Source organism: Pangasianodon hypophthalmus, chromosome 17 (assembly GCF_027358585.1).
Source record: "Pangasianodon hypophthalmus isolate fPanHyp1 chromosome 17, fPanHyp1.pri, whole genome shotgun sequence".
In the NCBI taxonomy this organism is placed as follows: Eukaryota; Metazoa; Chordata; class Actinopteri; order Siluriformes; family Pangasiidae; genus Pangasianodon; species Pangasianodon hypophthalmus.
In genome coordinates this window covers 3547636-3565618 of record NC_069726.1, presented here as the reverse complement: position 1 = coordinate 3565618, position 17983 = coordinate 3547636, and the positions used below count along the sequence as shown (strand labels likewise).

General features: G+C 41.2%; 1 protein-coding gene across 5 annotated transcripts in view; it reads right to left on the bottom strand.

The window, feature by feature from the left end:
- The window catches only part of msi2a (musashi RNA-binding protein 2a), a 238993-nt gene that overhangs the window by 107898 nt on the left and 113112 nt on the right, over positions 1-17983 (bottom strand). For all 5 annotated transcript variants that reach the window (XM_053241497.1, XM_026943793.3, XM_026943795.3 and 2 more), the window contains exon 7: positions 7986-8034. In XM_053241497.1, the coding sequence (XP_053097472.1) occupies positions 7986-8034 (49 nt within the window). The remainder of the gene's footprint in view (positions 1-7985; positions 8035-17983) is intronic.

The following is a 17983-nucleotide window of genomic DNA, read 5'->3' as shown; positions in this document are numbered from 1 at the left end:
GGGGGGATGGACCTGGGCAGGCAGTTGAGGGGCAAAGGAAGTGTTAGGTGCCGCCTGAATATCATGCCCTTCCTTCTACACACACACACACACACACACACTCATAAATGCATGCTTTTCTCCTGGCAGCTGGCTGATGAGCTGAGCGGTGATTAAGAGTGAGTGAACACATCATTTCCTTTGTCATTGTGATGAGGCCTGGGAGAAAAGCCCTCGGGTGGGAAAAGGAGAGAGAGAAAAGAGAAAGAGGAGGATGCATGTGATTAGGTGTGCCATTTAAATGACATTCACACTAATCGCTGATATCAGGTTAGTTGCTAGGAAAAAAGAAATACCATTGAGAGTTTTCACAGCTAATGGTGGAGGTGCCAAAGCTTCTAAATGATGGTGCTGAATCTTGCCGTATTCCTAATTCCATTTACCGAGAGTCATGGTTAAGCAGGCGAGTGGGCCTGTGGGAAATTACCCACAATTCCCTCTCCAGACCAACACCGCACACCCCTGTGCTCCCTTGGGCACACATATTATAATGACTACTAACTCACCTCTAAAAGCGTTTTGTTTAACAGTGTCCTTTCCACCAGCTCAGGCCTGGTCAGAACTGAGAGGGAGGAAAAAAAAAAAAAACCTTGATAACATATCAAAGTCTGCACCTGAAGTCATGGTGCCTTTCTGGCGGGATAGAAATACTCCTCTATTTGAACTGTAATCCCTTCTTTCCTCCTGCGAACATTGAGGATGTAGAGGAGCTCGTCAGAAGTCACAAATAAGAGAGAACACATGGAGAGAGGCAGGGTGCTTCCTCTGACTGCTGACTGATGGAGGGATTGGAAGACAGTGCTACATCCTGCAGGGGCAATTATGTGGGAGGTTTGGAGAGGCACTTAACCCATTCGTATTAAAAGACGAGTCGGTTTGTCTCCTGGATGTGAGCAGGCTGTTACCGTTTTTGGTTGTGGGTGATCATCATGTAACTTTTGTCAACAGAATTGTTTAATGAATAGCTAAACACCTAATAGTCGGTTGTGTGTATTTTCACTTCCTGATATGTTCAGAGGAAAAGTTTGCAGATAAATATTGCACTTTTCACTGGTTTAATTTCACAACAATAGTAAGACAGTGACTGAATTGTTTAAAAGTAAATAAATACATGAATGAATAAATCAAAATATCTAAGGGTATGTGGGTTCAGATGACACAGAACTTTCCAGTCTTACCCAGGAGGATAGAAAGAAATCTATAGTATACACTATGTATCTAGTGAGCCAAGTAAGGTATCTGTGTAACTGATGTGCCGTAGCCTCCCTGATGGTAACTTCTTGTTTTTACAAATTTCCATACTTTATAACATTAATGGATCATTATGAATTATTGATAAGAGCCTGGGGGGATGGATTTCTACGATTTATATGTGCTGGACATTTGGCCGAAACTTTCTAACTTTCTCTTTCATTAGTCAACAATCTGAGCCGAGCTCTCTTGAAAGTGATATTATATTAGGAACTAAAAGCGGATTTTTCACATCGAATTTGTCGCTTTATGATGTTAAAATAGGCTCACTCTCTTACCACTGTTGCCAGAATGGTAATCCTGTGTTGTAAACTTACAAAAGAAATACATGACCGATTCTTGTTATTTATTATTATTTTAATGCTGGAGCACACTTGATACAACCAATTAGCTTCCTTGCAGGATGTTTTGCATTGTATGTGTGTGTTTTTTCAAGCATAGAAAACACTGAAATGTGCAGAAATAGGGCTGGGAATCACTGGACACATAGATAATAATAATCATAATAATTCTAATATGAATATATCAGTAAGCATTCTGAGCATATTTTGAGGCAGTATATTATTTGGTTACTGATTAATTATGGCTTTTCAGTTCCTTTATTCACGTATTTGTGTTTTTATGTATTAGTGTTGATTTGGTAAATAACTTGCCACATGGACCATTCATGCCAATTAAACTTTGTTGAATTAAAATGATTTGAGAGAGAGAGAGTGAGTGAGAGAGAGAGAGAGAGAGAGAGAGAGTGAGAGAGAGAACTGAATGTGGGTATTGGTAAGCTGGATTGCTTGGCACTCATCTGATGCCAACTGCACCATCTCTCATGCCAGAGAGTGGAGAATTCCCACCTCTCTCTCTCTCTCTCTCGTCTCAGATAAGCGAGTGCCCCCTAACGCACTCAGCACGTTGCCTGATTGAAGAGTCTTTTGGCTTTGTCCTTGACAATCAACTTAAGAGCAGGATCGAGGCGTTAGCACTGCCTTAGCCTGACAGGATCGGAGCCTTTAATGCCTCATCTTATTATTCCTGATATTAGAATAGCAGAGACAAAGCCGGTCGCAGACAAATACTTTTAACAGTTATCAGACACAGGCAGGCACACATGAAATAATACAAGCACACACATACACACACACACACACACACACACACACACACACACATACACACACATACACACACACACAAGCTTGGAGCGGTAGCTGAGCTTCTTGCTGCAGGCTGGGAACTGAAACAGCTCCATGGGCTGCCGATCCAGGTAAGCAGATTAGAGAAGCGCACAATACAGCCTTCTGTTTCTCTTCCAGGAACAAACCAGTGCTTTATGCTACACACATACACACACCCATGCATACACACACACAAAACAACACCTTGTCCACAGCCAAGAATTCCTCGCTCAGCCCAACACCTGTGTCTCTCTGTTTTTTTGTTTTTTTTTTCCACCTGCCTTTCTCTCTCAGGCCTGAGCCACTCTCACCATAGTGAATCGGCTTTCATCCCCACGCCTCACCGTGACCAATCACAGCTTAAGTTACTTACACTTGCATCATTTCAAAAAACTGCCGAATTTTAACCTGTGATCAGACACACTCTTTGTTAACTCTGTGGATTGGATGCCATCTGGATGCTAACTCTTCCCCGGCTCTATCGGGGACACGCGCTAGCGTTAACGTTTCACGCCGTTTCATCATCCCTCACTACCGGTTCATTAAAGGAAACAAGGAGCTGAGGGGAGGAGGGGGCAGAATCGGTGTGCTCCGGGGACATCAAGGTGATCCTCGATTGGTTTTAAGGAGTTGTGCGAGGGGGGAAAAACGTAACATGTATTAGGAAAAGTCAAGGTGAAACAAGAAGCACAAACCGTTGACACTTGTAGATGAGAGCGTGGGAAATGAAATCCATTCAAAAACCAGGTTTAATAAAAACAAAATCAGTTGTGTGGTGCTGGTAAAGTTTCTCTCAATGATCAGGGCATCCCCATCACACAGACACTCACAGAAATACAACATCAATGATCAACCGCCACCACCTGCCTGGTAACCCAGGTTTTGACAGGAAAATAAGGGGTTAGATTGCACAGTCGGACACTTGCAGGTTGAACAGAGCTGTACAAGGCCAGAAAAAGCCTTTTTTGCTTTAATTTTGACAATTTTATTTTATATGCTATACATGTTTTAACAGAAATGCAACCTGTGCAGAATAGTGGGCATCTTTTAACTGACGGATGATTGGTTGAAATCAACCAAAGCTAATTTCAGCCTTGGAGGAAAGAGGCAAGCACAGCAGTGTGTAAGCTTCCTGTAAAGAACACATACACACTGTACAGCTTCAGTATTTTGAAATCTGATTATCTGTTCACACTTCCATGCACCAAACATTTGAACACTATGACACTAAGAGCTTTTGGAGCAAGATTCACTTTACTGAAAAAAAAGAACAAACATGAAATCCCATCTTTAAACGTTATTAAAGAGTTTGGTTTGAAGTTGTTGTTGGTGAGTAATCCTGTATAAAATCCTGTATAAAAAAAAAAATTTAAAAAAGTGGTTCAGGCCAGATTTAGTGACAAAACGCACCAGACTCTTTAGCGACAGCAGGACATTGGCTTTGCGAGACAAAAAAAATATTTTATGTTGGCAAGTGTGGACAATGTGTGAAAGAAGTTGAAAGATATGATCATGACCCTTGACCTCCCAGTCACATTAACAGCCACTGAATATGGAAATGTCTCAGCATTACGGTTACTTCTCAGGTCTTTGCTCTTCTTCAGACTCATATAAGATGTCGAGGAAAAACATAACCTAGAATTCTAAATGAGAGAGAGGGAACAGGAAAGAGACAATGTTCCTCCACGGCCAGAACAATGAACTCACTCAAACACACACACACACACACACACACCTCCAGTGTGAGCATCGGTGAGAGCAGAGCCATTGCATTAACCCACAATGCAGCAGGGCAGCAGGACTGATGGCTTTGGAAAGCTCAATTTCCAACACAATCGTCCTCATTTTAGTGCTGTAAATGCCAGCGAGATGGTGTGCTCCACGCTCTTTTGTGTGAGGACCTTGCTCTCTCAAGATAGAGGCCTCAAACAAGAGACAGAGAGAGAGAGAGAGAGAGAGAGAGAGAGAGAGAGAGAGAGAGAGAGAAGGATAAGGAAGGACAAAGAGAGTATCTTAGCTTCGGTGGTCACCTGGAAGGAACGGCTGAAGAATAGTGCTCAATAGTCTAACCAAGGAAAAAAGGACAAGAGAGTATAAGAGAATGAGAGAGAGAGAGAATGAGAGAGAGAGAGAATGAGAGAGAGAGAGAATGAGAGAGAGAGAGAGAGCTATTCTGTTTGGCATTCACTACTTCAAACCTCTGATGTGCTTCTCTAATTCTCTCCTTTTTCCACAGACATGGTGCCAACCCTGGTTCAGGCAACCATCGGACCTACAAGTTTGATCCATTACCTCAGATGTGGGTGTTTATTCACACACAACCATGATGCATCATACAAGGCAAAGATGAGGAAAAAGGGAAAAAAAAAAAATAGAACCTCCATTATGCTGTAGGGGCATTTATTTATTTCTGCTGGCATGATTTGGCTCCACTTTTTCCTTTAGATGGAAGCATCACTGAAAATCACTACAAACTTCTTCTGACTGATCACCTTTAACCTACGATGAAACATTTCCATCCTGATGCGTGTGGTCTCTTCCAGGATGACCCCACCCACATCCACAGGGCATGAGAGCTCATGTAGAGATTTAATGAGAACGAAAATATTGTAAATCATATGCTGTGGTCTACACACTCATCAGATCCCAATCCAAGTGAACAGCTATGAGAGATATTCTGGAGTGATGTGTAAGACAGAGACAGCGCTCTCCACTGCCACCATCATCAAAACACCAACTGAGGGAAAATCTTTTGGAAGGATGGTGTTGTTCACTCCAGGACAGTTCCAGAGATGTGCAGAGTTGATGCTGTTCTGGAAGGAAGCTGTTTTTGAGACTCATGGTGGTCCAACAGCTTATGTTGTTTTTTTAATTTGTGACCTATCTGTATGTATTTACTATTTTAGCTATTTCCTATGTACAAGAACCTTTGCTAGAATTGGCTTTCGGGATGTAATGATGAGTAAATTATTATCAATAGCACTCAAAATAGCGAGTGAGTATTACAATACTGATTTTGCTGTTTTTTCCAAATTATTTACTCTTTTTTTTTTTTTTTAACTACCCATTTCTGGTGGAACAATTACCTTAAATTATTTACACCATTTCTCCCCTTAGACAAAACTCTAACCTGCAAAAAAGTAAATTAAGTCTATGTCATTTGGGCCAGATAGACATCCATTACGTAATAGCTATCTTACCCTTGTAGCTCCAGTGCAGTCACCAGAGGTTTTGGCTGATCGACTACATTTGGTTTGAGGGAGAAAATATTGAAATGACGCTTATATAAATAGTTTGCGTTCAAACGTCACGGTCTGTCAGTTCCAGACTTGCATTTTAGTGCCATAATGGAACTGATTTTGCGGCTCGAGAGCTGATATTTTTGCGGTTCAAAAGTGTGGAACGGTTCCGGATTAGGCTCAGTCAAGAAAAGCACTATGTCTCTCCTCTTCTCTCTCTGTCTCTCATTTCTTTGCACTTGTTAGCATGATTGAAAGCCACACACTCACTGACTTGTTGGAGATCTTCGAGATCTGTCCCTGTTTAAAACACTGAAGTCTGTGTACGAAACTCAGATGACATCAGAGTGGAGAGGAATGAGACAGTAACCTTTTCCACAGGCTGCTTTAATTTAACCTCCATGCAAACGCACCGGGGGCCGAGGCTGAGATCTGCTTGATAAGCCTCAATCAGATTCCTGTGCTAGATGACCTGCTTGAGTCTGAAGGGCGTTTAACATTTGAGAGAGAGAGAAAGAAAGGAAGAAAGAAAGAGAGATTGCTAGAGACGGAGAGAGAGCAAGATACAGAGGGCAAGACAGGTAGAGATATAGAGACAGAATGATAGAGAGTGAAGGACAGAAAAAGAGAGAAAAACAGAGAGACAGAAAGAGAGGTTGGTGTGAAAGAGGACGGTGTGTCAGTGGGTCCTGAAGCAGAAACGCTCTCCACGCTTCATTACAGACCAAAATAAAAGAGGAGAGAGCTGCTATTCTTGACTGTGTGTGTGTGTGTGTGTGTATATGTGTAGTAGCATTTTTAGTCATTCAGTGGGAAATTTCCACACGACCCACAATGCATCTAAACCGTTCTACTGTATGTATGTCAGTGCAGAGTCAAAGCGAAACGGGGCCCGAAACCTACCAAGACACACACACACACACGCACTAAAAACTGCACCTGCTTCATGCAAATGACTCAGTCGCTGCTGCTTACATTTTTTATTCCTTATTAACTCTTTTGCTGTCACAAAGCTGACTCGTGTTCTTGTCAATTTGAAGAACCAAACAACTGCTTTGGAAAAGATTAGTGATCTGTGTGTGTGCGCGTGTGTGCACATGTGCGCGTGTGTGCGTGTCACTGAAGCAGACAGGAGTGTAACTACTGTACTTTACTGATATACTTAAAACACAGCCTTGTTACACCTTTCTGGAGACAGATAAAGAGTGACTGTTCACACTTTGACAACAGTTTCTGGAAATTTCTCTTAACACAATTCAAAAGGAAATAGTGAATTTCTGTCCTTTCCCCATGGGAAAGTATTAAAGTGATTAAAGTTATGAGAAAGCTGCTGCTATGCAACTAGAACTACGGAGACAGAGCATAACCCACAACCTTAATCTTACAATTGAGGCTAAAATTTTAGCTAGCTAGAATGACGCCATAGATTATTTTATATAACATGAAAGCAGAATGATGGCAGAAATCACACCAAATTTTGAGAATATTAACAATTTCCTCAGAATTGGTAAATTCTTATGAAAAGACTCCAATAAAATTACACTCAAATGACACTAGCATGAATCGAAAATCAAAAATCAAAATCTTATTTCCGGCATACTGAGAAAAATGGAAGAGAGGGACATTCATTTAGAAAAATGGGGAACACACCAGACGTTTCACACGTCTTGGGTGAGCAATCACATTTAGGGTAAGAGGAGTACGATTCTAGACAAATTATTCATTTTAATATGAAATCTCTCTCTCACACACACACACACACACACACAGAATGAATGCAGCAGTAGCGTTTATCTCATTGTGTGCTTGTAGAACCGGCGCATTGTGTCTTTGCAAAGTCCTCTGCTTTAGGACGAAGCCTCTTCCTAATCTCAGATAAAGACGAGATAAAGCAGACAGAGATAATGACAACGCTTCCCTTCACAACCCTTATCTAACACACACACACACACACACACACACACACACACACACACACACACACACACAGTAGCCAGGGCATATAAAACTCCCCAAACCCACAGATCAAATCCTAGACATGTAGGGGGTCGACGCTCTGCTCCCCCTCCCTTCTCCATCGATCGTTTTTCCATCACACGCTTCTTCTGATTCGGCAATCAGTCAACAAGCGTCAGCGACAAACAGACAGCTCTGATAAAGGCAGGAGCCGGAGTGCAGCACTGACGCGCTGTTAGAGGACAACCCACTAACACACACACAAACGTGCACGACATAACAGGAGGGCACCATTACACATCTGTGTAAACAGTAAAGCGTTAGCACTTACCTCTGTGTCTATTAGTGGTCTTGTCAAACATTAGCATAGCGTCTTCTACCTGCAAGAAAAAAGAATAAAAGGTGTGAGGTTAGGAGTTAACTACAGCAAAGGACAGAGAATGAATGAAAGTCCACACCCTGATTAAATATTTTAATCCTGTAAAAAGCTAAATGTTCTTTATCAGACATATTAACACACATTAACCAACAGATTGGTTGCCATGTTTCCATTACTTTCCTATATCGGAAAATATATATGAAAAACTGTTGCTATCCAACTGGGAAATACGGACGCTAAGAATACACTAGCTAAATGAGGAAAACAATTTAGCTAGCTAACACAGAGCCTTTAACTAATTTATATTTTCAGAGTAAAAGCAATTAATGACATGAACAAGACAAAATCCTTGAAAATATCAACTCTGTCCTCATATGTGTTTGGTGTTTCATAAGAATTTACCAAAATTCTTTACCAAAATGTCAACTTTGCTAACAAAAGATTTTAATTAACTGGTAACCAATCAGACAACAGTGGCGATTCCCAATGCCTCTGTAACCAGTCAGTCCTGTAGTCCGGCAGTTCCTGTTGCACATGTTTCTATAATCAGACAGTTACTGTCCACCAAAACCACTGTAACCAATGACCAAATTTTAAATGAAGATTACAGTTTTACTGTTGAACGGCTCTCCTTTTTTTTTTTTTCAAAAAATACCCAACTTCTATCCTTGTTGTCAGTACTCAAGTACTCAATGCAAACCAAAATCTGCCCAGGCCTAACAGGCCTCAGTTGACACCCTCAACCCTGTCCATCATAAATCCTCAATGCACACACAGTGAAAAATATGAGACAGTATCCCAGAAGGCGACCAGAGCCAAAGGTCCTCAGTTTCTTGCCCCAGTTACCGTCGCTAGGTAACACTCTGTGCGGGCAGGGTGCATGTGGCAGAGCGAGGGTGCGCGCCAGAGGGAGGGCTGATGGCGTGCGGGTGATGGGAATAGGAATGCACATGCACACACACAAACAAGGGTAAACAGGAACAACCTGGCTGCATTGCCTCTGTTTGACTTAGAGAAGCAGTCTAACACAGAGAACACACACAGAAGCCAAACACTACTGCCAGTCTAGTGTGTGTGTGTGTGTGTGTGTGTGTGTGTGTGTGTGTGTGCGCGCATGTGTGCACATGTGTGTGTATAGGCTTCCATAATTATTAGACCATAATGATGCCTGTTATCGATCCTCAGCACCTTTAACGGCAGGTCAGGGAGATCGCTTCCTGAACATTCTAGGGTTTTTCTAAACAAGCGCACACACGCACAGATACAGACCAAACAAATGTTCACAGTGGCTCTACACTACATTGAAATTCAGGCACATCAAGAAGTCTATATGTAGAAGTGAGAGCGGGTCTGAGTGGGTGTGTCTTAAAGACCATAGAGGGGATTGTGGGCATGTATTTCAATCCATATATGGAAGTCTTCAAGCAGGAAAAAGGAAGTTATTGGCTAATGTCGCTGTGAATGTATTTTAATAAATTAAGGGGACAAGGCACACCCAAAAAATTTGTACACACACCCACCACCTGGGTGCGGACCAGAACTGCTCCTGAGCAAGCTTCTTGGTCCACATGCCAGTGAAATGCAGTGTGCTCCAATTACAGTGAGAAACTGATTTGACTCTGAATCGACCCGACTGCAGGAGGTAATGTCGCCTTCATGTTCTATCGGAATTATCGTAAATACACGTTTCCCACTAGGAGGTTGCACATGAATGACCCCTCGTAAAACTGAGAGATAATTTTGATACCCGAGTTTCCAAGATGGGAGGAGTCCTAAACTTCCAATATGGGGGAGGAGAGTACAGTTTCTGTACTGAATGTCAGGTTTTGTTCATTTGTCTAAACGGAGCTAATTGTTAGTGCTTGCCGTTTTGGTCATATTCATTTATGTACATCAGCAACCATTCTATGCATGTTATACATTTTTACACCATGAAAGTAGCTTGTATTTGACCAAAATACCATGATCGTCAGCAAGCTAGCTAACTGAGTAATGTGTGTTATGGTGTCAAAATAAAAGTTTAAAAAAAAAAAAAAAGAAAAAAAGAAATATGTATAAATGAAACTGGCGTCGTCCATGTTTCATGTTCGGATATTTGGATCAACAAAGAGAAAATAAAAGCTGGATCTGACACACAAAATGTTTTACACATGCATGTGCTCGGGTGATTTTTAAGATTTAAAATATGCAAATTATTTGTTTGCCTTATTCCATCACTGTATTTCTGAATAAGTTTTTGACGAGTATGTTTTCAGTTCTACACGCCCCTCAGCCAAAGTTTTTCTGCTTTTTGGTTCATTTAATTACATGCACAGTGAAACCAAACAGCAAATGAACCAAAAGTAAAAATTCAAATAATTTCACCAGTGAAACTCATTAGACAGCCTTAACACACACTGCGCCGATTCTGATCATAAGCAAGTGACTGAAGTTGCTATTCCCACCGAGCGCCGTTCCATTGAAGGACAGGTCATGATTCAGTGAGTACACGGAGATGGAGTCACTTCAGCCATTGTATATATCTATACACACATAGAGGAACATCGGTGGGTGAGTTCCTGGTGCGTGACTGTTGAGCGGCCGTCACACTCCACCGAGACACACATATAGACACACACACACACGTCTCTTTTATAGAGATGCTTCAGTATTGCAGGCCTTTTCAAGGCAGCCTCTCACAGCACACACTGTGCTCTTCCACCATCTGATAGCAGGTTAAGGACCTCTTCACCACACACACACACACACACACACACAGCCATGAGGTGAGGCCATGCTCACTCAATGGAAGCAGAAATCTCTCACTCCTTTCTCCTTCTATTCTGCAGCAAACGGTTCAGAGGATAATGGCGGCCTTATCGTATGTAAAAGGAGAGCAATGGAGACTGCACTGGAGTGGCTGGCCTTTTGTAACAATGAAGAAAAGGTTCTGCTAGCCACCTCTTGCCTTATGAGTTTTAGTGAGAAAAAGTCTGCTGCCTTTTGTATCTCTGGAGAGAGAGAGAGAGAGATGCTTTGCTTCCTCGTGATTCTTACTTAACTAACATAACTCATGCTTACGTCCAACAGAAAGGCAGAGCTACTAGGCTAAGAGCTGATTTACCACCTTCAAAATACATGAGATTGACCCCAAAATCCCAAATGCATATGAGCAAGGCCGTTTGTGCCTTTTCTGATGCGTGTTCATTATTTTATTTTTTTAAGGTTTTCTTTCTCATGATTCTTACTTAACTAGTGTAACTTGTGCTAATATCCCACAGGAAGACTGGCTGTGGCCAGGCTAATAGACAAATTTGCACCTTTAAAGTACATGATATGACCTCTAGCTGCCCAAAGCTAAGTACCATGAGGATGAAATCCTGTGAGAGAGTTTTTTCCATCTAGACACCCAAAAAGGCTGTTTTTTTTTTTGTTTTTTTAAACTAGCATAAACTATGTTAACATCTGACAGGAAAGAACAAACTCAATGAGACAACCTCATACACCCTAGAGCCATACGAACATGACGCTAGAGGATATTAGCAGAATTTACTGAGGGACATCTAAAACTAGCCAGGGCTCTAGTTAAAAAGCAGTTTGTAGTTCTCCCTCACTCTTTTCACTTAACTAGCATAAATTATGGTAACATCTGACAGGAAAGCACACGTCTAGCTATCTGTAGCTGTAGATAAAAAAAGCAGTTTTCTGAAAGGCTTTATCATCACTCTTTTTACTTAATTAGCATAACTCAGACCAACATCCAAAGAAAGGCCCCATTGTTAGGCTAATGACTAATATTTCTAATTGTTAAATAACCCACAGAAACATAAAGCTAGCAGATGTTAGCAGAACTTAGAGAGGGACAACTGAAGCTACAGTAACTGTTTGTTACTCTAGAGAAAAGATAAAACCAACGTCCTCACAAATTGTTTTCCCCTCACACTTTTTACTTAACTAGCATGACTCATGCTAACATCCAACTGAAAGGCCCAACTGCTTGGCTAATGCCTAGGTTAGAGTCTTTAAATGACATGAGATGACCTCAAGCACCCCACAGCCACATAAGCAAGAACCTAGGAGTACAGCAAGGGATGTCTGAAGCTAATTCTGCACTTTTAGCGCTAGCAGGAGAGCTGATTTATTAACTAGTATTCAAGCTCTGGAGCTGGTGCATAGAGATACAAGGGAAAAAAAATTACAAAGAGGAAGCAACTGAGCAGCTGTTTAAATTCACACGAGGGCCTGGAGGCGGCTTATCGTGTTTCTGTCAGAAGATATGACAACGAACACTCCTTCCCTAGAAACCTTTGCACCTATGCTGCTGCGCCCAAAACAGCCATACGTATAAAACGCCACGCTCTCTCTCACACACACGTACACACACATGTACACTCTATACAGGCGTTGGTTTAAATCAACAGCCTTTTGAATTATTTATTGGCAGACAAAGGCATTCATAAGCGGGCTGACTTGTGGTGTGATGCAGGGAAACATAGCAGGAACAGTGGAGATTTAAGAGCAGGGGAAATACAGTGTGACAGCAGTTTAGATCGACTGCAATTTCCCCATTATTTACATTCCCCACACGAACGAGTTAGAGACAGAGAGAGAGAGAGACAGAGAGAGAGAGAAACAGAGCAGAAAGTCGTACCAGAGACGGTCTCTCTCATAACATAACAGAAGTTTTACTTCTCACCAGGAGGCTTCTGATCAATATTCCTGTTTTTATACCAAATTAAAATAAGCACATCCCATAGAGCCTGATGGCTAAGAGCCGTGTCCTTAATGACGTCCTGTTTCGGAATGCTACTAAGCAAAATTTGCACTTGCTATGCGCATATATCCACTATGACTCACTAGTCCGTCGTTAATTTGCTAATAACTTGAAATTTGTTTCTTACGTACACCAACAACGCGTATCTCCTATAATTACTGTACATGCTTAGAATAAAAGGTCAAATCTAGAACCTCTAAGGCAGGGGTCAAACTCAACAAATATTTCAGCAAACACTCAGGGGCCTATTTAATAGGAACACCTGTACCCCTGCTCATTCATGCAGTTATCCAATCAGCCAATCTTGTGGGAACAGTGCAGTGCATAAAATCATGCAGAAACACATTAACAGCTTTAGTTAATCTTCATGTCAAACCTCAGAATGGGGGAAAACGTGATCTCAGTGATTTGGTTGTGCCAGACTGGCTGGTTTGAGTATTTCAGAAACTGCTGATCTCCTGGAATTTGTATGCACAACAGTCTGTACAGTTTACACAGAATGGTGTGAAAACCAAAGAACCAAAAAAAAAAAAAGCCATCAAAACCTTCCAGTGAGAGGAAGTTCTGCCGGTGGAACACCTTGTTGATGAGAGGTCAGGAGAGGTCGGTGGAGAATGGCCAGACAATGGCCAGAGTTCACAGGAAGGCTACAGTAACTGTGGTGAGCAGAAAAGCATCTCAGAAAGCACAACATGCGCAATCAATTTTTTTTCTGATGTTTGATACATCATTTCTCTTTAAGTTATTCAAGCTGCAAACCATGCTAGTTTGTTTCCTCTCAGTGTGATTATCGCATTCTCGCAATGTTGATGCTGACACAGTATATCATTCAACCCTGTTTAAATCTGACTTGGGTGCATTTACACCTTTATTTCTTTTACACCTGTGTGGAGCTAATTCCAAATCAGATATAATCCTGATACTCGAGAACTGACTAGGTGTAATGGCGTCTAACACGCTGGAAGCATGTCTTTTTTCTTACTACACTTACAAATCCTTTCCTCTCTCCCCTTGGGGTCATCCAGCGTCCAGGAACTCAAATATCCCATCTGACATACCTGCCTTCCAGTGAGCCAGTAAATCTGCAGCCTGAGCCTCAGCAGCAACACGGACCACACGGACACCACGTGTAACATCACACCATAACCTGTTCCCAATGGCAGAACAACAAACTCCTCCTGACCTCCAGCTCTAATGTGCGTGTGGACCACTCTGGCTGCACAGGAAGCTAACCGTGGAAAGAATTTACACTGATTTACAGTCTAACCTCAACAAGCTGAGGATAGAGGTAGCATTTTTCCTTACTACCTCTTAAATCAGCAAAGGCATCTCTTGGGTTTACAGCTAAAAAGATCAATAACACAGCCGTTTGAAGTGGAGGGAAGAAAAGGCTCAGGATTGTGTTCAAACGGCGTATGTTTCATCCAGCACTGTTCACATCTGTTATGGATAAAAACGAAGACAGCACGTGGATGAAACTTGCTCTTGCTGCCGTTTTGCTATCATGTGTGAGACAAGAATGAGAGAGCTGTTATATAACCAAAGCTCCATGATTCTTTCTGTACATGGACTGAAGTCCACTTCACCACTGTGATTTTATAAAGATGGTTTCCTGCTTTATGTGTCTCCTGAAGAGTCGGCGGTTTAAAGGTAGAATACACACAGTCACAGATCATTAGAGCCGCTGCTGCACTGTACTATGTGGGTAAGCAGAATGTGACAGCTATGGTAATGCAGAGAAAGACAGAGTGAGAGAGAGAGTGAAGAGAGGAGATGAAGATAAAGTAAGTGTCTGAAAGGAGAATGTTTCCAAAAAAAAAAAAAAAAAAAAAAAAAAAAAAAATTTTGGTATCAAGTTGAAAATGAAAGATTACGAATAGCTGTCATTTTTAAATCCAGTATACGGATGAGCACTGTTCAAGAAAACCAACTGAACATTTCAAAAAAAATACTTTTCACAAAAAAAAAAAAAAAAAAAAAAAAAAAGAAAGAAAAAAAACATTTTATTAGTCCATCTGCCGAGTCTGAATCAGAGCGAAATCAATACTTTAGGTTTGCTTGCTTTTTGGTTTGGTTTGTTTTCACCCTGCACATAATAAAACAAAACAAAAAGCAATAAAAATGTTAGCTGAGGGGCGTGTAGGGCTGAAAATGTACTTAAAAAAACCTTTCATCCTTTGGTCAGAAATACGGCAATGGAAAAAGGTAAACAAACCTTTGCCAAGTGTGCGTAGAAATCACAAAAATCACCGATACTGAACAGAACAGAACATGGAGCCAATGCTAAATAACTAGTATAAAATGTTTTCTGTACTGCATCCAACATTTATTTTCTCTTTTGGTTCATCGGTCCAAATCTCCAGAACACACGGCATTTCTGCAGTGCTATAGCTCTAGTCCTTTGGCTCAGTTTGCGCCTCACAGCTCAGTTTAACACCTCACATCTACACATACACACACACACAAAAAAAAAAAAAATGCTGCAACCAAAAACACATGCCATGTTTGGTTCACTCAACTTGGAGTTGAGTCGACTCTAAAATTCACTTGAAACTGGACAGAGACCACCTTGCTCAGGCGTTCTTGGACTGGTTACCAAGTGTGGCTGTTGTGACCTTCATATGAATTAATGTCAAAAAAGTAGAAAAGCTCTTGTGCATTATTTTAAGTGCTAGATTCTTATTTACTTTCTTGTTAAGCACAGTGTCTTGAATACTGAAACCCTTTTTTTTTTTTTTTTTAAATCAAATTACTGTACCAACAGTCATATTTAAACCCTACATATCCTAATATGTACTCCAAAATAAAAATGATTAAGTGAATAAAATATTTCCATACTTCAATCAAATTTAAATCTCAGGGATGATACTACCGGGCCTTTAAAGCCTTGACTGCTTGGTTTGGTCCAAATGAATAAATGCAGAAAGAAAAAGTTGGTGATATTTAAAATAAACAAACAAACAAACAAATAAATAAATAAATCTCAGGGAACGAGCCACAAAGCTATGTCAGAGAAGAAATAAGAAGCATGCAGAGCATTTTTGTATTAAAATGATAGTGAGCATATTCTGGGTCTGTTTGGGGTTTTCCATCCACTGAGAGGTTCCTGATAAAGCTCTAGTGGGAGCCGACCAGGGAGCATCCTTGTAATGTGCCTAAACCGTCTCCTCTTAATTCAGAAGAGCAGTGGCTCTCTCGAACCGTCAAGCTCATCACCCTATCGCAATAAGTAAAGCCCAGTAACCCTGGGGAGGAACCTTGTTTCCACCACCTGTACTTGTGACCTAATTCTTTTGGTCACTACCTACAGCATATGACCTTAGGAGAGGACCGAGAAGTAGACTGACTGGTAAACAGAGAGCTTTGTCCACAAACTGGTTCCTGCTTTACCACCACAGACTGTAACATTGCTGCTTCCCCAATCTTTTTTTAATCCCTCGTGAATAAGATCCCAAGGTACTTAAACTCCTCCACCATTGGCAAGGTCTCTCCCCTCACCTGAAGGGAGCATCTCACTCTTTTCTAGCAGAAAACCATGGCTCCAGACATGGAGGTGATGATTTTAATCCCAACAGTTAGAAGTGTTTGATTGTTTTTTTTGTATATGTTACCTACAAACATACAAAAAAAGCAATCAAATCTCAGAAACACTTCCAGCTTGATCTTGATACAGCCTCACCGGCATGATTTTTGAGCAACAATGTTGCCAAAACCAAGAAAAGAAAATACATCATTATACTGCTCGGCGAGAAGTAAGCAAATAATATAGCACTCAGCAAGCCTTCATGGTTTGGGCTCCCTAACAGCTCAGTGGCTCTGAAATCGGCCAAATTACAACCCACCTGAAACAAAACTACAGCGCTGATTGGAACTCAAACAACATTACAAAGTAAAATCAAACGTTCGCTGGCCATAAAAAGTCAGTGCATCACGGCAGTGTGGAGGTTGATGAAACACTGAGAAGCACCCTGATGAAGCACGGACTCCGGCAGAGACTAAAAACATGTCCATAGTGCAAAGATCACATCAGCGGTGTGAATCTAAGGAAACACAGCTGCATTTTTAAAAATCTTTTCCAACTGTAGTCGTCCAAATTTCCCACCAGCAAGGTAGCACTCTGGATACTGTATATGTGGACTAACAGATGTCTGAAATTGGCTAAGGAGAGCGGAAAAGAGGAAGGCCAGCTTCTCCACCTAGGCAACAGGGCCAATTATGCTCTCCTGGGTCATGGATGGATGGGCATTGTCAGGATTCAAACTCCCAATGATGCAACAAAAAAGAAAGCTGCACCACTGAGAAACACAACATGAGCTATAAATTTCAGTACTTCTACAAATATCAAGAAATTACCGTACCAATTAAAGGAAAACGAGAAGTGCTACACATTGCTTTCTCGCCTGCCATCAGAAGCAGGACAACAAGTGGTCACATCATACATGGTAGATTAAGTGCACACACACATGCACAAACAGTAGCTAATACCGTAATGACATTTTAGGGTGGATATCAAAAGGTTTGGAGTTCAAGTCCCAGGACTGCCACAGAGAAATTTTGGGTCCTTGAGCAAGACCCTTAACTCTGCTCAGCTCAGATAAAAAATGTTATTAATTACCATCATTTTACAACCATCCTAACTATTCAAACTGCATTAGTTTTATGGAAGGGGTTTGAAAAAGCCTCTTTGGACAGGGTAAAATATCTGGTCTACACCCTCAGAAGGTACTCTTCCTTGTCATCTAGCCCAGTGTTCTGTACCTTTAGTGTGCATCTTTCAACTGGGAACACGAATATAGTGTACCTTTAAGATTGACCTTAAAGACCAATGATGTACCTTTAAAGATTTACTCTAAAAGCTAATTAAAGTACACCAAATCCTAGGATATATACTAACTGTACAAAAATGTCCCCTTGATGGTACCACCCCAGAAACAAGGAAAAGCACCATTTGTTACCTTTATTTCTAAGAGTGTACTGATTGCGTCTAAGACATCAATGGGAGAAAGATCTTTCAGTGCTGTAGCTCCCAATTTTTGGAACGCCTTCCCTCAGGAACTTTGTGACTGCATTTTCTTCTCTCATTTTAAGAGTCAACTTAAAACTTGCCTTTTCTCTGAATATTTCCCCTTTCCCTGTTTTCCCCCCGTTTTTTTTTTTGCAATGCGACCTTGAGTGTTAAAAAAAAGCATAATATTCA